Here is a 25,033-nt window from a genome sequence, read left to right on the forward strand (position 1 = left end):
GTCAAAGGCAAACATATATTTAATTGTTAAAAATCAGGCAGATAACAGAATAGCTGTCAGATGCTCAAAATTTCTAGGATATGGTTAAATTTGTAATTCAGAGATGACAAGAACCTAAAACACATAGCTTCATTATGTTTTAAAGGCATCAAAACATGTAAATAATTCTACTAATCAAAAAATTCAGCTAAAGCAAAGGTTTATTGTGGTGAAATAAAGTGTTTTCTGTACATATTTTATAAATCAAGAGTGATTCAAAGGTGAAGTAATCTAATACACAAGATGTATTTAGGAAACTCTCTGGTGGAGTAGAGGTTTATGCACGATAATTGTGGAAGGTAAGTTTGGCCAGGAATCCTGGGGCAGATGTGAAGGCCTTGAATGCCAAGGAAAAGTGTTTGAACTTTATTCACTTGGCAATGAGGGGCCATCGAAAGCTTTTAAGCAAGTAAGTGAAACAATAAAAGAGAGTTTTAGGAAAATTAATCTGGCTAACATTGAAAAAGAATTTGGAAGGGTGGTAGTGAAAATAAATAAATCTGTTAGAAGGCTATTGTAGATCATTCATAAGATTTTAAAGGTTTCATTTAGTAATAATGCAGTAGTATAAAAAATGGATACATATAATGACATTATAAGGAAATAATGAACTGGACTTGGTGCTGTTGGGATGTGAAGGGTAAGGAAGAAAGGAACAATCAAAGACACCTCAAGCATTGACATTTGGGTGAGTGGGAGAATAGAAAATCAAACATCAGAAAAGAAAGTCAGCTTTAGAGGGAAGGCAGCAAATTTGGCTTTAGGAATATTTCATTCCCTTCCTTAAAGATGCATTCACTTCTAAATGTACTTGCAGGTATGCAGGGAATCATGGATATTTGCACAAATCTCCCATTGTTGGGTGTGTATATGCACTTGGATGCATGGTGCAATTCAAAACTCAAAACCAGACAATTTTCCTGGCATTGACCATTGGTTGGGTTAAACTCTTTAGAAACTTTACGTATTACTGGAATATCACTTAGAATCTATTAAATACAATTTAAAAGAAGATTCTTCCAAGAATAGATTTAAAGCAGAGCTGAATTAAGAATCAACTGTCAAACCATGAAGTAAAATAAGGGTCTGTTTCAGCATTCTGACCAAAGATGTGCCTTGAATCTTCCACATCAATTATGATACACTGGAACTTGCCTGCTATGCAATACAGTAGATTCAGAGCACAGGCTGTGGATTTAAGTTCTAGTTCTAACACTTACTGTTCTCGGGCAAATAATGCAAACTGTTTGAATCTCAGGTTCCTCATCTGTAAAACAGGGATAAGGGTAGAGCTACCTCAACTGTTGTGAGGATTAAGGGAAAGAATGAATATAAGTTGTCTAGCATGAAGCCTAGCAGACAGTTACTACCCCTTCCAAAAAATGCTGTGATTTTTACTGTCTATAGGCTAAATTGGCATTAGGTACATCGAGACAGGAGAACCATAGATAGCTGTTGCAATAGTACAGGTATCAAGCGACAGCTAAATACAGCATATAGGTTAACATTTTATTTTGCATTTAAGCAAAATTTTAGAGAGACTCTTATCTCCTTCTGCTAACCTAACTTTGTGACACTAAAATTGGAGTCTGGAATGAAGGTAGGGGGACTTCCGGGAGTTTCCAGACACTTCAGGGACTTTCTGAGAAGTCTGTATGCCAGTGGTACAAATATTTAAATCAAGAATTCTGCATGACAGTTAGGGGCCAAGTGAATCCCTTTTAGATGATAGCATTTACAAAATACTTCACCGAACATAACAAAGTGATTATACTTAAATTCGAGATTTGAAATAATATTTATGTTTTTAATTATAACACCTTATAACCTATACATCTCTGTATGGTTTGTAAAAGTTCTCACACATGAAACCTCATTCCAGCTCAAACTCTAGGCTAGATAAACAGGCATTACTGCACCATGTCGCTCTGCTCAGTGTAAAGGAATGTGAGGTCATTAAAAATGTTCCACATGTTTTCCTCTCTTACTTTAACCCTTCTCTAGCAACCCATAATGTATTTGGATCTTAAACCTTCTTTGCTGTGACTGAGACCATTTTAAATCCTTCACAAATAGAAGAGACATTTCTAGGGTTTTCCTATAGTTTCCTACAGGTCAGTTACCAAGGAGACCATTTCCTTAAAATCTCTTTGTTTCTAGAATTGGAGGGTCACAGTATGCAACACAGTGATACCTCTCATTCACATAAAACATGTATTAAAATGTAACTGAGAAGTTTAATTTTGTTTAGTTTTGGGGAGGGGGCTTGGTTAGAATTTTGTGATTGTTTGAGATCTCACAGTTCTCTCATATCTACTTAGTCCTCCTTTCCTTTTCCCAGGGATTTAATTCTGCTAAAGACCAAGGAAGTTTTTCTGCTTTAAAAAGTGCTTTGACTCACAAACGTAATGTTAAGCAAAAGAATAACATCCTTTGACTCACAAACGTAATGTTAAGCAAAAGAAGTTAGACACAAAAGGCATATAGTATATTATTACCAAGTGCAAAAACAGGTAAAACTAATCTATAATTTAAGAAAGAGAATAGTGTTAGCCTTGGCAGGGAGTGACGATGGGAGGTGGGGGCAGGGGAGAGGAGAGCGGGGCTTATGGAGTCCTAGTCGTGATCTTTTTCTTGAGCACTATGCTGAATTCCTGACCGGTGGCAACAAATCAGTGCTTTAAGTGCCAGGATAAAGCTCTGGTATTTAAGACGTACTTTCCCCTAAAATAATGAACATTTAAAATAACACTTTACTTCGTATGCATTAAAGTTACAGCAAGTTTTGAAAGTAGGGCACATGTTACCAATTTTCCACCAAAATGCCAATGGCCAAGGAAAGTAAATGTGGACCTCCAGAGGGGTCCAGGGACGCAGGCTGCCGAACACACTCCAGTGTGAAATGGCTCTATGTTTCAAATTTGGTTTTTTGAAAAATTCCTAAGAACGTTTACATTCTCGTTTGTATTATCTGGGTTTGTCTAAATATGAGAAAGATTTAAAACATTGTTTCTCATCTTCAAACAAATCCCAATTAAATATTTCAGTAAAATTAACCCTCTGGGAAAATAACTCATGCATACCCTGTGGGGGTAGGAGTCCTCTAGTTGGAGAGGACTGACTTAGAGTTTCCTAATCCTGTCACATGCATTATCCAATGATCAAATGGTGAGAACATCAGACTATGAGTGAGAAGACCTGGATTTCAGTCTTGACTCTGCCACCCCCAGCTGTGTGATCTTGGGCAAGTCAACATCTCAGAACCTCAATTTCTTCATTTATAAGCTATGGAAAATAAGGGATATCCAACATGTGGTTGGCTGACAGGTTCAAACAGAACTATGTGCCACTTTGCCACACCAAACACATTTTTAGAATCAAGCTGGATGCACTTCATTCTTTGATGGAGAACTTCTGGTAGGGTGAGCTACAGAGAAGAGGCCATCCAAATGGGCTTACCATGGGGTGTTATGTGTGTGTTAGCTTTAAAGTCCTGAGCAAAACTCTGCCGCTTTGACTGTAGCCTGTCCAGAACAACCGTCTGTCATAAACTTGCTATTTCTTTGTGCTGCTGTTACCTGGTATGTTTAAGTAACGAAACAGCTGCTGCATTTCAATAGACAAAGGCTTACAGTATGTCTGAGGCAAGGCATTTATTGCTAGGCTTTAAACTTCTTAAACAATTCCATATGGAGACTTGAGTGGCAGAACACTTAATGTAAACTTTCAAAGGAAACTGCCCACCAAATTCTGAACTTTATGAACGTTGGCTGAAACATATTCTTTTTCAGAAGGCCGAAACATATTCTTTTTCGTTCCCATTTCAAAGAGGAAAGGCCAGAACACCGCTTTTGATAGACCAGGAAGAAATAGAGGACCCTGTTTTAGGCATTTATTGATTCTGGAGGAACAATTAACTTTTTGATCCACACTCATTTAAAGATGCAGCAGGGTTAAGTGAATGGAATTTAGAATTAGGAGTGAAAAGACTAGTTTTCTAGCTGTGATTTTATTATTAGTTCTTTCATTTGAAGGTCTCTTCGCTTTGAATCAAATTAAAAAATCTAGATGGCACAGCGCTGGGTGTTCACTGTTTCAGTTTCCATGGACTCAACAGGTCACATATGGAATGAAGAAAATAGGCTTGGGCATTCTGTACAATAAGATGCCATGAGAATATGACTACATTAATAAAAGAGATATATATTTTCATATATAGAATTATACATATATAATTTTAAAATATATGTATTATATGTAAAACTATACCTTTTTATATATAAGTTTAAAAAGCACATAAAATAATACCCAAGAAAAGCAGTCATTCTAGATATGTAAAACTAATTTCTGGTAGATACAAAAAGTTAAATTTCAGACAAAGATAGCCACAATTTCATAAGAATTCAGCACTGCATGATACTTTCGCCTTCTCCACATTCCTATTAGTTTTTGCTTCAAGATTTGACCTTGGAGATCAGATCTTAATTGAAGTCTCCTTTCTCACGACTCTTATGTGAGGTCTCTCTCAAGACAACTATCAGAACTTTACCTCTGAGGATAATATCCTGTAGGTGGAGGTTTAGTCATTTGATTAAACAAGAAAACACACCAGTGAAGAGTGAGGGAAACTACCCCTGCATTTCTTTCTTTCTTTCTTTGTGTGTGTGTTTGTGTGTGTGTGTGTGTGTGTGTGTGTGTGTGTATGTTTTTCTTGAGAAGGTGAAAGTAGGATAGATTTGCAAAAGGGTTTTTTTTTTTTTTTTTTCCTTTTAGCTAATTCGTGTCAATCTACTCCTCATAGCTATAGGCAGGAAGTGCTATTTCCTGTGCTGATGATTTAATATAGTGCAGAGCAAAGCACTGTTTGAACTGATGGCAGCACTAATGACTCTCGGTGAAACAGTGAAAAGATAAATGATCCTTAATCAGGAAAATGTTTAAATAAGCAAGTGCCTGGATATACCACAGCAAAACAACCTGAATTCATTTAAGTAAATGAAGAAGGTACTTTTAAAAATACACAGACTATTTGTTTAATACTTTATATCTTTCTAAATGTCTTACAGTCACTTTTATTATAATCTCTGATGATTCTCTGAGGTATCTCAATGTAGTTTTAGAAGAGACTGATTTCAACTCAAAGGGGCAAAATGATTTGCTTCAGGTTACACAGTAAGCCATTGGTCAAGCTTCATAGTTTGCACATTTCTAATTTATTGCTTACCTGTTGCTGATTCTTCAAAGCATTCAGCTAACCTTGTTTGAATAAACATGTGTATGAAAATAGTGTTAAAAATAAGATTGTTCACATGAATGCTTGGCGTTTCTTACAGTCAAGGAATGCAGAGATCATGGACAATGAATGGACTGTCGTATTTAGAAATAAAATTTTGAAATGAACCAAGAAATATAAATAAGGGCTATTTACAGTTCTTAAATAGGCAGTCATATTACTTTCTTACAATTATATTTTTCACAGTACTTTCATATGTACCATCTTCTGGAACAAATCCCTAAGTCAGATACACTTACTACAATTAGTATTTTACATATGGAGGAAATAGACACATGAAAGAGACTCACCTTAGGTCAACAGAGCTTGTAGCAGAACTAGGTTTAGAACCCAGGTTTCTCCTAAATTCTACTTTGGGGCTCTGTTTACTACTTTGCCATCAATTTTAATTTCTTACAAGCAATGCTCATGATTTATCATTGGATTACATAAAAAGATGTCCTTAGAAGATAACTAGGAATAAAATTATTGGTGTCTCACTTGTCAAGATTCAGAAAAGCCCCCTATAAAACACCTCATTATAACCTATCTTATCTAAAAGACTATTTCTCAAATAACTTGTGGTATTATTTGTACTGTAAAAAGTTAACTACCAAAAGAACTAAATCAAACATAATTTAAGTATCATACTTTGACTACCATAAATAACCTTGAAAAGGTTATTTAGACCCATTGATGGCTAGTCAAGCAGGATACTTTCAGATTTGAGGTTATAGCATCTTACCTTAGAAAAGTAAAATTCTCTGACTTTTTAATCCAAGGGCATAAAGCAAGAACCCCTTTCCCAGGTTAAAATAGCATTCCATAATTTTAGAAGCTGAAAATAATCATATTAACATATTTTATACATGTGTGTGCACATGCATGCACACGCAGAGGCATAGGAACAAATATATCCTTTGCCTTTAATCTCGAAGTCTAGGAGCCAGGGCATCTGGTTTCATTGCTGGTTTTGCAATTAATTTACATGATGCCCAGGATTATGGTGTTTTTGTTCTGCTTTACTGTGAGCAAACTCATACTCTTCTAGAAGACAGCCAATGGGGAATACCTCAGTCCTATAGCTAGAAGTTTTAAGTTTTCTTCCCTAAGTTCTCTTTCACTGGTCAGTCACATATCACGTGTAAAGGAAAATGATGAATCTGGGTAATAGTATTTCAACTATCCAGAAAATAAACAAAGAAACTGAAGATAATATATGCAACTTCCACACTCAGATGGGTTAGAAGTTAAATGGAGGTAGTTTATAATCACTTACGTTATTGATCATAAGGTGCATTATTGTTTTTGGAATTAGATCTCGGATACATTTGTTGATAATGGACATGTAGGAGTCTACGAGGTTGCGAATGGTCTCCACTTGCCTCTCCAATTGTGGGTCCATGGAAAAGTTTTCTGCTTGGCCATTCTCATCATTTTCAGCCTAAAAGAAAAGAAACAAACCATGGATTATCTCGTATTCATTCAGAAGAAAATAAAATGTCAGATGTTATCAGATGATCAACTTCTGATTAGCATATTTGGAGTTTACATCAGTAGATGGTAACATTTTTCTTATTATGCATCCACTGGTTCTGAAAGGAGATGGGTGAACCTGCAGTTATTACTCAATTTTTAGCCTGCCACATTCTAGGGAAAGCAAGTAAGTATTCTAATTCTGAATGAATGTTGAGATGAATAACCAAATAAACAGTGTACCTAACAACATACCTCCAGAGAACAATCTAATCTTAAGCCATTTGCAAGCTGGCCAAAGAATTGAATCCAAACATACGATGCAAATGTAAACCTCTGAGAGGAGTCTCCAGGGATTCTATAGATTAGAAATAACCTTGGCATTGTTCTGGCACTTCTAGGTCTGCTCTGCGATGGATCAGCATTTGGATCCGCCCACATTCAAAGCTAAGTTTTGTCGGGCTGGCCTGAAGCCAAAATAAGAGATATAGAAGATAATTTATTCTTCCATGCACTTGCTGGAATTTGTTATGTAAGTTCATGCTTCTGTCATCACTACTAAAGACTGGCTCCATTGTGAAAAACTTACAATTATAACTTCCAACTTGTTATTCTTTGAATAAAACAGAACACATCTATACACAAAGAATTTATTTGTGCAACATGAGAAAAGCATCTGTTTTCTATACTATGAGACTTGACTTAATTAATGTTGGCTTATCCACCAGAGGCTGAGCTGGAATGGCATCTTCATCATTAAGGGCTGACCTATTGGCTTGGCATTGAAATCAATTTAGAACAAATGGTCTCCATTTCAAGTCAGCTTGAACCATCTAAGCCCCAGAACATGACACAGGTATTATTGCTAGTGGTCTGGCTACTTTCTAGCATTTGGAAAGATTTAATTATGAATGTAAAATGGGGAAATAATTTATTGCTTCCATGTAGACATGAAGTACTTTTCTTTGGAAATGTACATACTTTGATCTGCCAGGTTTTCAATCATCCAATCAGTTCTAGGCATAGCACTGTGCTAAATAACTTAACTGGATATTAAATGACAAGCCTTTCCTTTGAATCAATATGCTTGTGTGAAAAGCATATTGATGGGCCACAAAACCAACAATACTGATAGAATTGGTTCTAATCATTTATATAGGCTTCTCTCATTCAGAAGTATCTATTGTTCTAAAAAACACATTAAAATAATGCATGCTCAACTCATTTCCCAGTCCTGAGAGCATGACCTCATGATTTGGGACAACAGTATGAGGACATTTCTGAGGCTCCAGTGCATTTTAGGGCCTCCAGGAAAGCCTACTTGTAAGAAACCACAGACCAGAGAAATTCCAAGTTGAGGAGTTAGGAGTTACTACAGCTTGATGATAATGAGGATGATAAAGTGATTACGAAATAAATATATATATATGTATATATAAATGAGAACAGACGATGACCTACAGCTTTCTGAAGAAAACATCTTCTATATAAAGAAATATAAGCCTCCATTAGGAATATAACACGATTCCATTTGTCTCTCTGATCTAAAACATTCTTGGATTTTAGATTTTGCCATTGTGTTTAGCAGTCGCAGGTAATGGCATTTCAGCATAAACTTATTACCACTTCCCAGGAACATTTATTGAGCAAATATTGTATTCCAGGTACTGTGCTATGTACTTTATGTAGATCTGTACCACAGCCAATCCATATAAGAATATATTCAAGCTCTGAGAACTGAAATTTGTTCAATAAATGTTAGATAAATATTCTTTTAAGTCAATTTTTTCCTTAGGTATTAAGAAACCAGAACATAGAGTTTCTAGAAAAATTCCTTAAAGTACTGATATTTATAAAAAATAAATGATTGAGTCAAAGGAGAAAAGCAGAATAAATAACATGTTAAATTCATCTCTAGGAATATGAAACACCAAGAAAATTATATTACCATCCACATTTTCATATAGAAACACTAAATTTCCCCATTTTACAGCTTTCTTAACATTTAGCCATGCTTCACTTTTTTGCATATCAAAATAAGCAAAAGCCACTGACTTTCACTTTTTGAAACCAGATGCAATTAGAAAACAAAGTGTCAGAGTGAATAGAGAACTCTGGTTTAATTCTTAGCATTAAAAAAAATTAGAGGCTTTAGTAAATAATCAGTAAAACAATTTGAAATTCTTCTTAGCTTTTGGAAATACTTGCAGACATGTAGTGACATGCAAATCTTAACAATTCTGATAATACAGTGGACATGATGGGGAGTCACAGAGTTCAGAATGCAAATTTGATTTCTTTCCTCATTTTAGAAAGAAAGAAAGAAACAGTAAACTGCCTCTTCTACCAATGTCTAAGATGAATGGGAAAAATGCATATGAATAGAATTTTTCTTTTACGTGAGTAATTGCAGAGAGCAAACACTCCCTTTTCTCTAACCCCAGTTCTAACCAAATTCTCCATTGTGCTCTTTTCCGTATGTATATTGTGTATGACTATATTTTTTCTTTGTTTAAATTATAGGATTGCAATAAGGTTCTTTGCAGTTGAAGCACTGAAGTGACAGCTGTTTATCATTATCCTCATCAAGGGAATGTAAAATAAAAATAGTAATTTGTCTCTGATCTTTGAGGCAAAAAAGAATGGTCTGCAAACATTTAACCTTTTATGTGCAGGTTCAATGATGCTGTTTACAAAACGTGAATAATATTGTAGAAACCAGCTTGTTTCTAAAAAATACAATAGACAGGCTTTCCTATTGCAGTTTTTAAAAATAGCTATTGAGAAATCTAATTCAATTTAACCAATAAAAACACCAGCATTGTAAATGTGAAGACATTTATAAAAATTACCATAACTTTCTTTCTCACTAAATTATTCACATAGTATTTAAGAAACAGGCTGTTATATAAAGTTTTACATTATTTAAAACATACTTTTATCACTACTATTTTTTTTTTTTTAGAGACAGAGTCTTGTTCTGTCATCCAGGCTGAAGTGTAGTGGCGTGATCATAGCTGACTGCAGCCTCGAACCCCTGAACTCAAGGGATCCTCCCACATAACTGTAACTACATGCCATGCCCAGCTAATTTTGCTTTTTTTTTAGAGATGGGGTTTTGTATGTTTTCCAAGCTCATCTCAAATTCCTGGCTTTAAACAATGGTCCTACCGCAGCCTCCCAAGTAGCTGAAAATTTTAATTTAAAAGCTTTCTTTTAAAGGTTTACTACCTTAACAGGTGAGGGAATGAAAGTGTTGAATCAGAAATAATTCTCACCATACCTTAGGGCATCTATTATAGAAGCACTGGGCTTGACTGGAATGTCTTTCAGGTGTTTTGTTTTTGTCTTTTCCCTTTCCTTAAATCTCTTATTTAATCATGTCATAGACTTCCTTGAAGACTTTTTCTTAGCAAATCAGGTCATCACTAGGAAAACACTGTTTCCATGGTAACGTACCTTTGAATTTTTCCAGCCCTACATTATCAAGAATGGTTTCACTGAAAACCTCTCTCCACTGCCAATCATTCACTTCGAATTTGATGAGGCTGGAAGGGTATGGTTAAGATAGTGTTGATGCTTACCCCACCACAAAAAGTGATCTACAAATACTGTGAGATAAAACATGTGTTTCCAAAAGCTACTGGGATGACTAAATATAGTCCTATGAGAAATGCCTTATAGATATAAAACAATTGTACTGTCGATCGTGATGAAGGCTCTTTTTGACTGAGAGCGATTCCTTTGCTGCTGTTAATTCTGTAACACCATCATCATAATGTTTACATACTCAAATAGTGAAATACTATAACCACAAGAAAAACCCCAGTAGTTTCATTTGTAAGAAGATAACACCTAAAGATTAGGGGGGAAATGACACAAGAGTAATTTATATTTTAGGAATTCTACTTTCATCACCTAAAAACTTGTAACTGTAAAGAAATTTTAAATTATTTTATCCTTTATACTATCTGTTTAACAGGCATTTTTAAAGCTCATTCATTTTAGCATCAGGGTATTAAGGGATTATAAGATCTATGCAATAAAGAACTATGTCTGGTTACAAAGATTGAAACATGGACAAAGGTATGAAACAAAAATCACAGATATTGTGAAGCAAAAATCTCTCAATTGTTTTGTTCTTCAAAATCATTTACATGGATGAGTATAGATACACTATATCAAAGTTAATAAAGTCCTAGAGAAAGCAAGGGCAATAAAATTCAACTAATATGAAAGCAGCATGGGCAGTCATAATAAACTATATAGCAAAATAGTAGCATAGGTATGCAGTTGATCTTATTTACCTTTTCTATATATATATATATATATATATATATTTTTTTTTTTTTTGAGACGGAGTCTCGCTCTGTCGCCCAGGCTGGAGTGCAGTGGCGCGATCTCGGCTCACTGCAAGCTCCGCCTCCCGGGATCACGCCATTCTCCTGCCTCAGCCTCTTGAGTAACTGGGACTACAGGCGCCGCCACCTCGCCGGCTAGTGTTTTTTTTTTTTTTTTTTTTTTGTATTTTTAGTAGAGACGGGGTTTCACTGTGTTAGCCAGGATGGTCTCGATCTCCTGACCTTGTGATCCGCCCGCCTCGGCCTCCCAAAGTGCTGGGATTACAGGCGTGAGCCACCGCGCCCGGCGCCCTTTTCTTTATATTATGAGGCAGAAAATCAAAGTTCAATTTAAATACAATTATACTTGCTTCACATGTAAAAACTTCTTAGTAAAAAATAATGCAATGCATTAAAGCAACCAAAAAAACCACATACAACTGTAAAATTCTGTGAATAGAATCATTTCTTTCTGGAGTACAGAAGAAAAATGAAGCCATTAAAAGAGCAGCTATCATCAGGGGTTTTAAACTTCCCTGAGGTTCACTGAATACTGTAGTTGATAAAGCTGTCACCTACATCCAACTACAGAACTCCCAAAAGGCCTGAAGATAACTTTTTCAACTATTCCTACACATGAATTACTGAGTGCACCTTCTCAGACATTCCCAGGGCCCAAGAGCCTTCGTAGATGATCAAGATAAAAAAAAGACCTGAAGACTGTTTTAGGAAATTTAAGTTAATTTTTGTTAAAAGGAAAGATGAAAGCAAAATCAGAAGAAATTTGCTAGGTTGGGCTGTTGCAAATTTCTTGTTTCCAATATTCAAAGATAGAACGTAAGTGATAATAGCACCAGACCACAGCTGAGTCATCATACAGACAACACGTACATGTCCCAAAGTTGGGGAGCTACTTCCAAAGTTGCCAAAACCAGAACTACTTCTGTCACTGTAAATACTCATAACCAATTAAGAAATAAATTAAAATTTAAAGGAGCTTATCTCAATTTAGGCAAATCTTTAGTTTACAGAAAAATAACTTTTTGAAGATGATAAAAATATACTGAGACTTCTGCAACTACTGACATTCAGAGGAAGATTGCTTAAACAAAGATCTATATTCTTGGAGTAATAATCATTGGGTCTGCAGGTTTTTTTCTTTTGTTACTTCTCTCTCTCATTCTTCTGAAATTGAGTGTGTGTGTATGTTGCCTGTTTGACAATCTGGAGGATGTAAAGTACAAAAACACAAAACTATCTTTGCTTCACCCTAATTCTGATATTTACGTTGGCTATCAGATTTGTCTACTTCTTATAAAGTGGCAAAAACTAAGAGAGCCAAGATTGCTTAAAGATCAACAACTATGGCTGCATTTATAATAAAAATTAAAACTATTCTAAGCAAATTTTATAGAAGGATGCAATTATTATTTGAAACAATTCTGTATTATTTTAAATTTTGTAGTGTATCAGATTGTCTTGAGTGCTTTATTAATAAGGTTTGTAAGTATTACGTGAGGTATAAGAGATAAAGCTGATGTTGGTTTTTAAAAGCTTTTTTCCTTAGACTATTTTTAAAGAAATCAGATTGCAACTACTAGTAAACATTAATGAGTTTATAAGTCTAAGTAACTTTTACGATTGGGATCAAGATGTTTCTTTACAAAGCAATAAGGTGACAGTAGATCAAAGATGTGAAATTTGCTAAGAAAGCATTATTACTGCATGTATTTACATTTTCCCTCAAATTTCTCTTTTTTTTTAACCATGGCTTCAAAATTTCTACAAATACTATCGTTAGTGAGTACTATGGTTTTTCCTCTACCAATTGTTTACGTCTACTTAATCCATATAAACACTTTTGGAATAGATATAATGCCTTCTGAATTAAAGGCGTTTTAGTTAAATGAACTATTTGATAAAAAGGTGTTTCCTAAAAATCTCATCACAGGCTGGGCGTGGTGGCTTATGCCTGTAATCGTAACATTTTGGGAAGCCAAGGTGAGTAGATCACTTGAGCTCATTAATTTGAGACCAGCCTGGGCAATATGATGTAACCTGGTCTCTACAAAAAATTTAAAAATTAGTCAGGCATACTGGTGCATGCCTATAGTTCCAGATATTCAGATGGCAGAGGTAGGAGGATCACTTGAGCCTGGGAGGCAGAGATTGCAGTAAGCCTAGATCACACCCCGCACTTCAGCCTGGGTGACAAAGCAAGACTCTGTCTCCAAAAAAAAGAAAAAATTAATTATAAGATTTCATACTACATTGGGGGCCAAATGAATCAAAAGTGATATGGTAACATTATCTATCTAATTTAATATAATTCCTAGCAATATTCTTTAATCACTTATAAACTACCTGGCAATATACATAAAATAGAAAGGGCATGATACATAGTTTTAGAGGTTTCATAAATGAATGCATACAGCTTAAAGTAGCATATAAGATAGCTTCAGATAACATCAAGGTGGTATGTTTGATTAAGATAAAAGAGGAATTAAAAATAAATGAAATAATTCTGGATGGTAAATCTTGCTATTTTAATACAATTCTTGTCAAATTTAATTATATTTTTCATATTATTGTGAATACCATATTCTACCATCTGTAGGAGAATTACCAAATCACAGAAGCTATAAGAAAAACTGGATCATACACCTATTTGCAGCATTCATCAAATACAAGTTTTAAAAATATCCACCTGACTTAGAAAGAATACCCCAAATGCTCAATCCACTTTGGTTTGAGGGAAATGTGGAATAGTGATCAAGAGTATGAACTATGGAATTAGATGACCTATATTTATATCTTGACTCTGTCACTAATTAGCTTTGTGACTTTAGTGAAGTTAGTTAAGAAGTTACTCAACCTCTCTAAGCCTTAATTTCTGTGCTTATAAGTGAAGGTAATATACACACATTATACATTTTATAGGGCAGAGCAGATGTGATATCACCAAATGAGAATACAGAAATGGCACTTACCACAGTGTCAGACATATAGTAGTGCTCAAAAAAAGTGAATCATTTTTATTATTTGAGATAAATGATGTAAATGACATAAGCGACATCTGAGTTTACAAAATTTATAAATACGAGCTTGAATTAAAAAAAGAATTCAGAAGGTTCCTTGCAGACAAACTCTCCTTCTTTAGGAGTGTTTTCTAAATCAGAGAAATAAATCAGGCTACAATCTTACTAATGAACGTTTGTGGGTTTATTATACCAAATGTGTCAGATCCTTTGCTACCTATCTGAATATGAGAACACTGACAATCTTCAGAAGCCCTTTCAGCTGTCAGCCCTGACATTTTGCAACTGGGAGAAAAGGAAAGCATATTTAAGTAAAAGCTATTCTGAAATAGCAGGTATTAAAGGAGCACCAATTCTCTGCAAGAATTCAAGAGAATTCTAGACATGCTAGAAAAAGAATAGAGCATTAATGAATGAGAAAGTGGGCTGAAAGTGATGGCTTTGAGAATTATTCCAGAGACTCTGTGATTCAGTAGTGTGTCAAACCCACAGATACAAACACTTCTATTCGTTCTGAAATTACCAGGCTGTCAAGAAAGATATATAGATTTCCTGGTCAAAAGAGAAAAATAATAGCTTTATCTGAAATGTTCCTAGGAAGGCAGACAAAGAAAATAATTAACAGTCATCAGTTTTCAAATGCCTTCACATATACCATCTCAGTAGATCCTCACAACAATCTTTTGAGACACAAGTACCGGGGGAAATAAATGATGTGGTATGGAGTTAGACCAGTTGCTTCTACCACTTACTAAACTCTGGAGTCTTGAGCAGGTTAATTAATCTCTGTGTGCTTCAGTTTTCTCTCAAATAGAGTAATACTACTACCTAAAATATTCAAAGGGTTGTTGTATGGATTAAATAAATTACTAGTGTAGAAATTCAGAAGAGTACCTGGCACAAAATAATCACTCAACAAATGTCAGCTGTTATCCTCTCTTTTGTAGAAAGAAGAAATTAAAGAAAGGGTAAGGGCTATGCCTGAGATCATAAAGGTAGTAAGATCCAAATAGTACTCCAGTCTAATTTTCTTTGTGCACATTTCATCTTCTTTATATACCATCTCACTGCTTTTGCTTATTAGCAACACCAAAATAAAACTTAGTACTAAAAGGGAAATATAGTAGAAAATGGCAAGTTATTTAAAATGAGAACTTTTTCTTATTTTTTCAGCAGGTGATGATACAGTGTTTTGGTGTCCCAAATAAATAAAATCCAGTACTGTCCAATTGAAATATAATGCAAGCCACATTTCTAGTAGCCATATTTTAAAAAGTAACAATGAAGTGTTGAAATTTACCTTAATACTGCCTTTTTTAACCAAATAGGTCCAAAATATTATTATTTTGACAGGTATTATGAGTTGAGTTGTGTCCCCCACAAAATTCATGTTGAAGCCCTAACCAGCAGTACTACAGAAATGTGACTATATTGAGAGATGGGGTTTCAAAAGAAGTAATTAAGTTAAAGTGGGTTCATTAGGATGGGCCCCAATCCAATATAACTGGTGTTCTTATAACAAGAGGCAAAATGGACATGGGCACACACAGAGGGAAGACCATGTGATGACATGAACCAAGAAGAGAGGTCTCAGAAGAAATCCACCTGACGACACCTTGATCTCAGACTTCTACCTTCTAGAATTGTGAAAAATACATTTATCTTGCTTAACCCACCTAGTCTATGATAATTTGTTATGGCATCTCTAGCAAACTAATACAATATGTAATCAATTAATCAAAATAAAATTTATTAATAAGATATTTTGCATTCTTTTCTTGTAGAAAGTATTGGAAATCTAGTGTATATGTTACACTTACAGCATATCATAATTGGAACTAGCCACATTTCTTTCTCTTGCCAAATAGTACTGGCTAGAACTTCTAGTACTATGTTAAATAAGAGTTGAGAAAGTGGACATCATTGTCTTGTTCCAGTTCTTAGAGAAGAAGCTTCCAACTTTTCCTTATTTAGTATCATTTAGCTGTTGTTTTGCATTTAAGCCCTTTATTGTGTTGAGTTAAATTCCTTCTAATTTGTTGAGAGTTTTTATCATGAAGTGATGTTGAATTTTATAAAATGTTTTTTCTGTATCTGTTGAGATTATTACATAGTTTCTGTCCTTCATTCTGTTGATGTGATATACTGCATTTATTGATTTGTATATGTTGAACCATCCTTGCATCCTTGAGATAAATCCCACTCGATTATGGTGTATAATCTTTTTGATGTGCTGTAGCATTCAGTTTGCTAGTATTTCGTTGAGAGTTTTTGCATCTGTGTTCATCAGGGATATTGGCCTGTAGTTTTCTTTATTTTCTTGCATCCTTGTCTGGTTTTGGTATCAGTGTAATGCTGGCCTTATGGAATGAGTTTGAAAAAATTCCCTCCCATTTTCTGAAACAGTTTGAGAAGAATTGGTGTTAATTCTTCTTTTAAGGTTTGGTAGAATTCATCAGCAAAGCCATTTGGTCCTGGGCTTTTCTTTGTTGGGAGACTTTATTACTGATTCAGTTTCATTACTGAATTGTTCTGTTCAAGTTTTCCATTTCTTCCTGGTTCAATCTTGGTAGCTTGTATGTGCCCAGGAATGTATCCATTTCTTCTAGGTTTTCGAATTTTTTGGTATATAATTGTGCATAATACTCCAATAATCCTTTGTATTTCTGAAGTATCAGCTGTAATATTTCTTTTTTGTGGTATCAGTTGTAATGTTTCATTTTTTCACTTTGGATTTTATTTATTTGGTTCTTTTTTTCTTAGTTTAGCTAACGGTTTGCCAATTCTGTTTATCTTTTCAAAAAACCAACTTTTTGTTTCCTTGATCTTTTGTATTGTTGTTTTAATCTCTATTTCTGTTCTGATCTTTATTATTTCTTTCCTTCTTCTAATTTTGGGTTTGGCTTATTCTTGCTTTTCTAGTTCCCTGAAGTGCATCATTAGGTTGTTTATTTGAAATCTTTCTACTTTTCTGATGTAGGTGTTTATTGCTATAAACTTTCTTCTTACTACTGCTTTTGCTGTATTGCATAGGATTTGATATGTTTATATTTTCATTTGTTTCAAGAAAATTTTTAAAGTACTTCTTAATTTCTTAATTTACCCTTTGGTTGTTTTGGAGCATGTTGTTTAATTTACATGTAATTGTTCAGTTTCCAAAGTTCCACTTGATGTTGATTTCTAGTTTTATTCCATTGTGGTAAGAAAATATATTTCATATGATTTTGATTTTTAAAAATTTGTTGAGACTTGTTTTGTGGCCTAACATATTATCTATCCTGGGGAATGTTCCATGTGCTAATGAGAAGAACACATATTCTGTAGCTATTACATGGAATGGTCTGTAAATGTCTGTTAGGTCCATTTGATTTATAGTACAGTTTGAATCCAATGTTTCTTTGCTGATTTTATGCCTAGGTGATCTATCCAATGCTGACAGTGGGGTATTGTAGTCCCCAGCTATTATTGTATTGAGATCTATCTCTCCCTTTAGATCTAATAATATTTGCGTTATATAGCTGGGTGCGCCACTGTTAGGTGCATATATATATACAATTGCTATATTTTATTGATGAATTGACCTCTTTCTCTCTCTCTCTCTATATATATATATGTGTGTGTCATTGTATATCTATAACATATATGTGTGTCATAATATATTATATATTATATAATTATAATTATATATTAATATAATATATTGTTACATATATAATGTATACATTATACATTATATATTATATATACATTATATAAATATATATTACATATAATATATATTTATATATTATATATTATATATAATTATATATTATATATATTATATAATTACATATATAATTACATATATGTAATTACACATATTATATATTATGACACATATATATAAGCACACACATATAATATATACATACAATGACACACATACATATATAGAGAGAGGTCAATCATCAAGAGGACATAGCAATTGTAAATACATATATAAAAAAGTCATTTTATATATATATGTCATTATATATACTGACACAATGACTTTCTATCTCTTCTTCACAGTTTTTGACTTAAAGTCTATTTCATCTGATATATGTGTAAGTACTGTTAACAAAAACATACTCGAGACTGGGTAATTTATAAAGAAAAGTGGTTTAATTGACTCCAGTTCAGCATGGCTGGGGAGGGCTCAGAAAACTTACAATCAAGGCGGAAGAGGAAGCAAATATGTCCTTCTTCACATGGCAACAGCAAGAAGAATGATAGCCAAGCAAAGGGGGAAGACCCTTATAAAACCATCAGATCTTGTAAGAACTTACTCTCATGAGAATAGCCTAGGGGAAACTACCCCCATGATTCAATTACCTTCCACCAGGTCCCTCCTAAGATGTGGGAATTATAAGAACTATAATTCAAGATGAGATTTGGGTGGGGACACAGCCAAAACACATCAGTACTCCTGCTTATTTTGGGTTTCTGTTTGTATGGAATATATATTTTCATTCCTTCACTTTCAGTCTATGTGTATCTTCATAGGTAAAGTGAGTTTATTGTAGGCAGCATATAGTTGGGTCTTCATTTTTAACCATTCAGCCAGTTTATATCTTTTAATTAGGGAATTTAATCTACTCACATTCAAGGTTATTATTGTTAGGTGAGGACTTAATCTTGTCATCCTGTTTATTTTCTCATTGTTTTGTATATCCTTTGTTTCTGTTTTTCCTCTCTCATGATTTATCTTTGCAGTTTGGTGGTGTCCTGACATGATAAGATTGAATTCCTTTCCCTTAATCATTTGTCTGTCTGCTCTATGAGTGAGTTTCATACTTTTGCATGTTTTTATGATGGTAGAATTATCATCTTTTTGCTTCCATGTGTAGGACTTCTTTAATAATTTTTTGTAATGCTGGTCTAGTGGTGATGAATTTCCTGTTTTTGTTTGTCTGGGAAAGACATTATTTCCCCTTCATTTCTGAAGTATAGATTTTCTGGGTATAGTATTCTTGGCTAACATCTTTTTTTTTTTCTTTCAGTGCTTTGAATTTATCATCCCATTCTTTCCTAGCTTATAAGGTGTCTGCTGAGAAATCTAATGTTAGCTAAATGGGGATTCCCTTATCTGTGACTTAACACTTTTCTCTTGCTATTGTGGGAATTCTTTGTCTTTGACTTTTGACACTTTGACTATAACATGATTTGGAGAGGACCTCTTTGAACTTAATGTATTTGGGCTTTTGAGTTTCCTGGATCTAGATATCCATATTTCTTCCAAGACATGCATAGTTTTCAGCTATTATTTCATTAAATAGGTTTTCTATGCCTTTCCTGAAATTCTCATACTGTGAATATTTGCTCACTTAGTGGTGTCCCAATAAGTCCTGTAAGCATTCTTAATTCTTTTTTACTTTGTTTTTCTTTTTTTCTGACTGGGTTATTCCAAAATACTCATCTTCAAGTTTAAAAATTCTTTCTTTTGGTTGATCTAGTCAATTATTGAATCTTTCCATTGTATTTTTTATTTCAGTCATTGAATTCTTCAGCTCTAAAATTTCTGTTTAGTTCTTTTTTATAATATGTATCTCTTTGTTAAATTTCTCATTCAGAAAAATATGAAATGCTTCCTGAATTTGCATGTCATTCTTGTGCAGGGGCTGTGTTAATTTTTTCCATATCTTTCCAATTTTAGTATATGTGCTACACAAATGAGCACCCATGAATGATTTTCTAACTTGAAGGTTTTCCAGACATTCAGCTAGGTTCTGATATTAACTTACTGGCCATTTGGTTGCTCATGAATATTCTAATCACAGAGACAAGACTCTTCTCCCTGAAATCAGATAAATTTGCTAATAATCAACATTTCACTGAAAAGTTTTTTGGTGGGCTGACACTAAATTTCTGAATTAAATTGATATTGGGGAAAGCCTGTGGAGTTTTCTTTGTATTTAGTTGGTTTTGTTTTGTTTTTTTAAATCAAGGACTACTTTAGCATGTTTATTTATTCATTTTTTAGTTTTTTTAGAAAAAGGGCCTCGCCCTGTTGCCCAGGCTGCAGTCAAGTAGTGTGATCATGGCTCACTTGAACTTCTGGGATCAACTAATCCTCCTACCTCAACTTCCCAAGTAGTAGGTTACAGGTGAATGCTACCATGCCCAGCTAATTAAAGAAATGTTTTTAGAGACAGGGTCTTGCTATGTTGCCCAGGCTGGTCTCAAACTCCAGTCTTCAAGCAATCCTCCTGCTTAAGCCTCTGAACTAGCTGAGATTACAGGCATTAGCCACTTTATCTGGCACTAGCATGTCTGAATGTATATCCATTGAAGGTCGATGTTACCTGGAATATAATCCAGTTTTTCAAGCCATTACTTTTATGACAAATCCTGTATCTTTAAAGATTATGACTTCTCACGTACAGTGTTTGGTTATTTTTTACTCTTCTCTATGCGCTCATTTACAGGATGTGCAACTCACAGATGTGCTTGCTATATAGTCTTTAGGTATAAACAGGCAAAACACAGAATAGGCTTTACATAACTGTCTAAAGTATTGCTTTCTCACCTTGGGGTTTATGGAAGTATTTCTGGGGATAAGAAATTTTTAAATGACAATTTAAACTTTTTTTGTTCTCATTTTATTATAATCTTTTTAAAATGCAATGACATCAATGTCTACATTATTTTCATTTCATGCATGAATATTTCAGTTGGTATTTCCAAAAGATAAAAATTCCTTTTCAAAAATTATAACCACATTGCCATTATCACATCAGAAATATTTAACAAGAATTTCTTAACATCAATGACTACTTTAAAAATATTTTTATTTGAGAAATTTTAAATATATGTAGAAGTAGATAGAATAGAAAGAACAGTACAAATTAATCTCTCGTTACTCAACTTCAACAATTCACCACATGGCCAACCTTGTTCTGTCTATACTTCTCAACTATTTTGAGGCAAACTTAGACATCACATAATTTTATCTGTATATTTCAGTGTATAATCTTAAAAGATAAGAACCCTTAGAAAACATAAACACCATATTATTTTTATTATCTAAAATATTAATAATTTTTTAACATTATTATATATTTAGTGTTCATATTACACTTCCCCAATTGTCTTTAAAAATGTTTTTAAGTTTATGTGTTTGAGTTTGAATTGAAATAAGTCCATATACTGTGTATATTAGTTCATTCTTATGTTGTTATAAAGAAATACCTGAGACTCAGTAATTTATAAAGAAAAGAGATTTAACTGGCTCAGGACTCTGCAGGCTGTATAGAAAGCATGATACTAGCATTTGCCAGGCTTCTGGGGAGGCTTCAAGAAATTTACAATCATTGTGGAAGGTGAAGGGGAAACAAGCACTTCACAGTAGCAAGAACAGTAACAAGAGAGGGAATAGGGAGGTGCCACATAGTTTTAAATGATCAGATTTTATGAGAACTCACTCACTGTCACTAACAGTATGAAGGGGAGATGATGCTGAAACATTCATGAGAAATCCATCCCCATAATCCAATCACCACTCACCAGGCCCCACCTCCTACATTGGGGATTACAATTGACATGAGATTTGGTGGGGATACAGATCCAAAACATGTCACTGTGATTGGTAGATATTTCGCTTATGTCTATTTTAATCTTCAGACTTCTCCATCTCTCTATTTCTTGCTCTTGCAATTTGTTGTTATTAAAAATATTTTTTGTCCTGTAGATTCTGTCCAATCCCCCAGTGTGGATTTGGCTGACTGCATCCCCTGCATATCATTTGATATGCTCTTCCACTCCTTGTATTTCCTATAATTTGGTATTTAGATCTGGTGGCTCAATAATTACTCCCTAACTGCCTCTTTTTGAGTTAGAAAAAGGCATCTACTTCAAAACTGACATGCAAACTAGATACTAATGTTGTACAGCAGAAAATGACTCCTTTATATACAGTGTAAACATAAGTTCCTTTTGTACTTGTAGAGTCTATCTTGGTCTAAAACAGTTTATTGAAGCATAGATAATTATTACAACTAACCCAGGCTATATATTAAACATTTAACATATGATGAGACACGCACTAGGTTTCTTTGGATATTAAAGGGAAAGTCACCGCACACTTTGTGCACCTAAGAAGTTTACCCTGTATTTGGCGAGGAGCCCATCAACAGGCCAAAAACAATGTGTCATAAAGATAGCATGTAATATGAACTAAGTGGTATGGTATAGCCTCTAAGTGTAATTAGCTTTTCAAGAGAGGAGAGTTTTCTAGAGATTTCAGGAGTCAGGCAAGGCTATGGAAAGAGAGTGAGTGAGATTTGGCTTGCTTGTATTGGGACATGCAGTCCTTTAGAAAGCATCTAGGTAAGGGAAACAAATGGAATGGAGGTGGAAATTAGTTTGATGTGTTTGGGAAAATACTGGGGAGGGCATGGTAACAAATATGTTGAGTAGAAGAATATATGGCTGAATTGCAAAATGAGTAGTCAGATCATGGAAAACTTGGGTTAGGCTAAGGAGATGAGATGAAATGTGGTGGGCTTGAAAGGTCACCAGAAAGGATGTGCTCAAGCATTGTTTTAGGAAGATTAGTATGGCAACTGCAGGCTGAATTTATTTAAGGAGAGTGAGACTGGAAGCAGGGAGATCAATTATTGTCTTTAGTAAGAAACTATGTGTGAAGTCTGGATCAAGTGGGTTGCTATAAAAATGGAGAGGTAACAGTAGATCATAAAGGCATTCTAAAGAAGAAATTATTTGAAAATTGTGACAAAATGGATACAAAATCTATTAAGAGTAAAATAATATGCTCAGATGTCCAGCCTTGAAGAATGATATGGTGACTTCATTGACTGGGGCAAATAAACGGAGGCAGAGAAATTGGTTTTTATGGGAAAAAAATGAATTTATTTTTTAGTAAATTTTGTAGATGCAAAGGACGTATCTGGTGGCAACTGGAATCACAGAATGAGCATTCAGAAGTCACAACAGAAAATGTAGATTTAGAAATCTGTCATACAGAATTGGAAGCTGGAGCCGTAAGAATAGAAAAGATTCTTAAAGGCAATGAGTGTACAGCAAAAAAAAAAAAAAAAAAAAATTTCTTTGTGTTTAGCAAAGTGCCTGGCCTAGTGTGAGTACTTAGTAAATGCTTTCAGAATGAAAGAATAAATAAGGGAATGAAACAAGAAAGAGAGGAAGGAAAGTATTCGGGGATGGATATTCACAGTTAAGGAGGTGGAAGAAGGGTGAGCAAAGGAGACCATAAAGAGTGAAAAAAAGGTGAGGAGAGTTCAAAGATCATGCAACACCCCAGGCTACTTTATATAAAAGCTTTCAAGAAAAAGGCAGTCATTAACAGTGCCACCAGATATTGCTGAGGGGCTAAATAGAATGAGGGCTGGCCAGTGGCTTTGTCTGAATGATGTAAGAATCTTTAACAGAACTTTTCTGTGGGGATGGGGGTTTGTGGATATGATTAAAGGGGGGCCAGTAGCTGGATTAGGAGGGTGAGATGGATAATGTGGAAAGGGGGCTGAAAGAAAGTATAAGTCATACTGCGAAAGTTTGGCAGAAAAATGAAGGGAATGGCACAGTGTTTATCAAGATATCAGGGTTGGGTCAAAGATGTTTCTTTTAGGCCAGGCAAGACACGTGTATATATGAAGTTTAAAAAGAAGCCAGAAGGCAAAAGACTAAAGACACTAGAAATAACAACAAACAAATAAGATTCAGTATGCCGTAAAGGAGAAATATTCAGAAAGATTCACCTTCCATGCCATATTCCAGCTATACCAGACCTTTTGCTATTTCCAAATCAAACCATGCACATCACGACCTGGTGCCTTTAGCCATGTTGCGCCTTTGAATCTGAAAGCCCTTTTGCCTGATATTTGTTTGCTAAAATCTTTTCATTATTCAAGACCTGGCCCAAACGATCCCTCCTTCCTAGACACTCATAGCTTATTAAATATTTCTTATCGTTAAGGCTTTATACTCTTTTCGTGTATTATTGTTAATTGCTTTCTAATAGGTCTTCTCCCCTGTATTATTACACACAGTTTGTACTTAATCATATTTAATAAGTGAAAGTGGAATTTTTCTTTTTAACAATTTAAAGGAAGAATAAGAAGAGAATGGTGGAAGAATGCTCAGCTGAGGTAAAGATAAAGGTAACGGGCAGCTTCTTCTGGTTGACTTCTGTATTCTCTTACGAGGTGACATTCTTGCCTACAGGAAAAGTGAGGGACAGATGTGATGGAAGATCATTTTTGGAGCAGGTGATTGGCTAGTCAACAAAGAAGTAAGTAAAAGGAGGGCAGGGTCTTATAAGTGTTGGGTATTTGCAATGGTCCAGATTTCACAGCAAGTTTTCTTTTACTAAGTATTCACGGTTGGAAGGACAGAAAAAGCATAAAGACCTAGCATCAATGACTTGTGTAGAGAACTTCACCATAATCACTAATAAACATTTAACATGGAGAGGTGGCTATTGCAGAATGATGTCACAGACAACACTGAGATGCCAAGCAGGGAGCTCAGGGTAAGGAGAGAACCTAACACTACTTGTCAGGTCAAGACTCTCAACTTTGTTGCTGGGAGAATTACCTGGGATGGTTTTAAAGACTATCGATACCTGGGCTCGACCCTCAAAGATTATGATTTAATTGGTCTGGGGTGAAGCCAGGAGCATTTGAATTTTTTAAGTGCTCCAGTTTGAGAACACTGCAGTAAAGAGATATAGGTCTGGGAAAAGCAGAGGAGTTCAGTGATTGAAGGTTCTACTGAGGATAGAGTACAGGATGAAATAAAAAAGCTATTTATGGTCTCAGGCCTGAAAATTCCCAGGAAAAAGAAGTGTCTGAGTTAGCGTAAAAGAAAGT

At 34.6% G+C, this 25,033-nt stretch overlaps 1 protein-coding gene and 2 non-coding genes across 13 annotated transcripts in view; 1 reads left to right on the forward strand and 2 right to left on the reverse strand.

The window, feature by feature from the left end:
* LOC100998560 overlaps positions 1-9,615 on the forward strand; it is a 53,836-nt gene extending 44,221 nt beyond the window's left edge. The window contains exons 3-5 of one of the 3 annotated variants that reach the window (XR_001897715.3): positions 7,189-7,643; positions 9,100-9,186; positions 9,311-9,615. This is a non-coding gene — a transcript (uncharacterized LOC100998560). Of the gene's footprint in view, positions 1-7,188; positions 9,187-9,310 lie in introns of those variants that run through there. The other 2 variants (XR_002520296.2, XR_004181959.1) reach the window with 2 other exon arrangements.
* The window catches only part of DNM3 (dynamin 3), a 566,482-nt gene that overhangs the window by 32,224 nt on the left and 509,225 nt on the right, over positions 1-25,033 (reverse strand). For all 9 annotated transcript variants that reach the window (XM_031662793.1, XM_009194141.4, XM_031662781.1 and 6 more), the window contains one exon: positions 6,591-6,755. In XM_031662793.1, coding sequence (XP_031518653.1) covers positions 6,591-6,755 — 165 coding nt within the window. The remainder of the gene's footprint in view (positions 1-6,590; positions 6,756-25,033) is intronic.
* On the reverse strand, positions 19,760-19,866 carry LOC116272002. The gene has a single exon (XR_004180733.1). It is a non-coding gene; the product is annotated as a U6 spliceosomal RNA (small nuclear RNA).

Source organism: Papio anubis, chromosome 1 (genome assembly GCF_008728515.1).
Source record: "Papio anubis isolate 15944 chromosome 1, Panubis1.0, whole genome shotgun sequence".
Classification (NCBI taxonomy): Eukaryota; Metazoa; Chordata; class Mammalia; order Primates; family Cercopithecidae; genus Papio; species Papio anubis.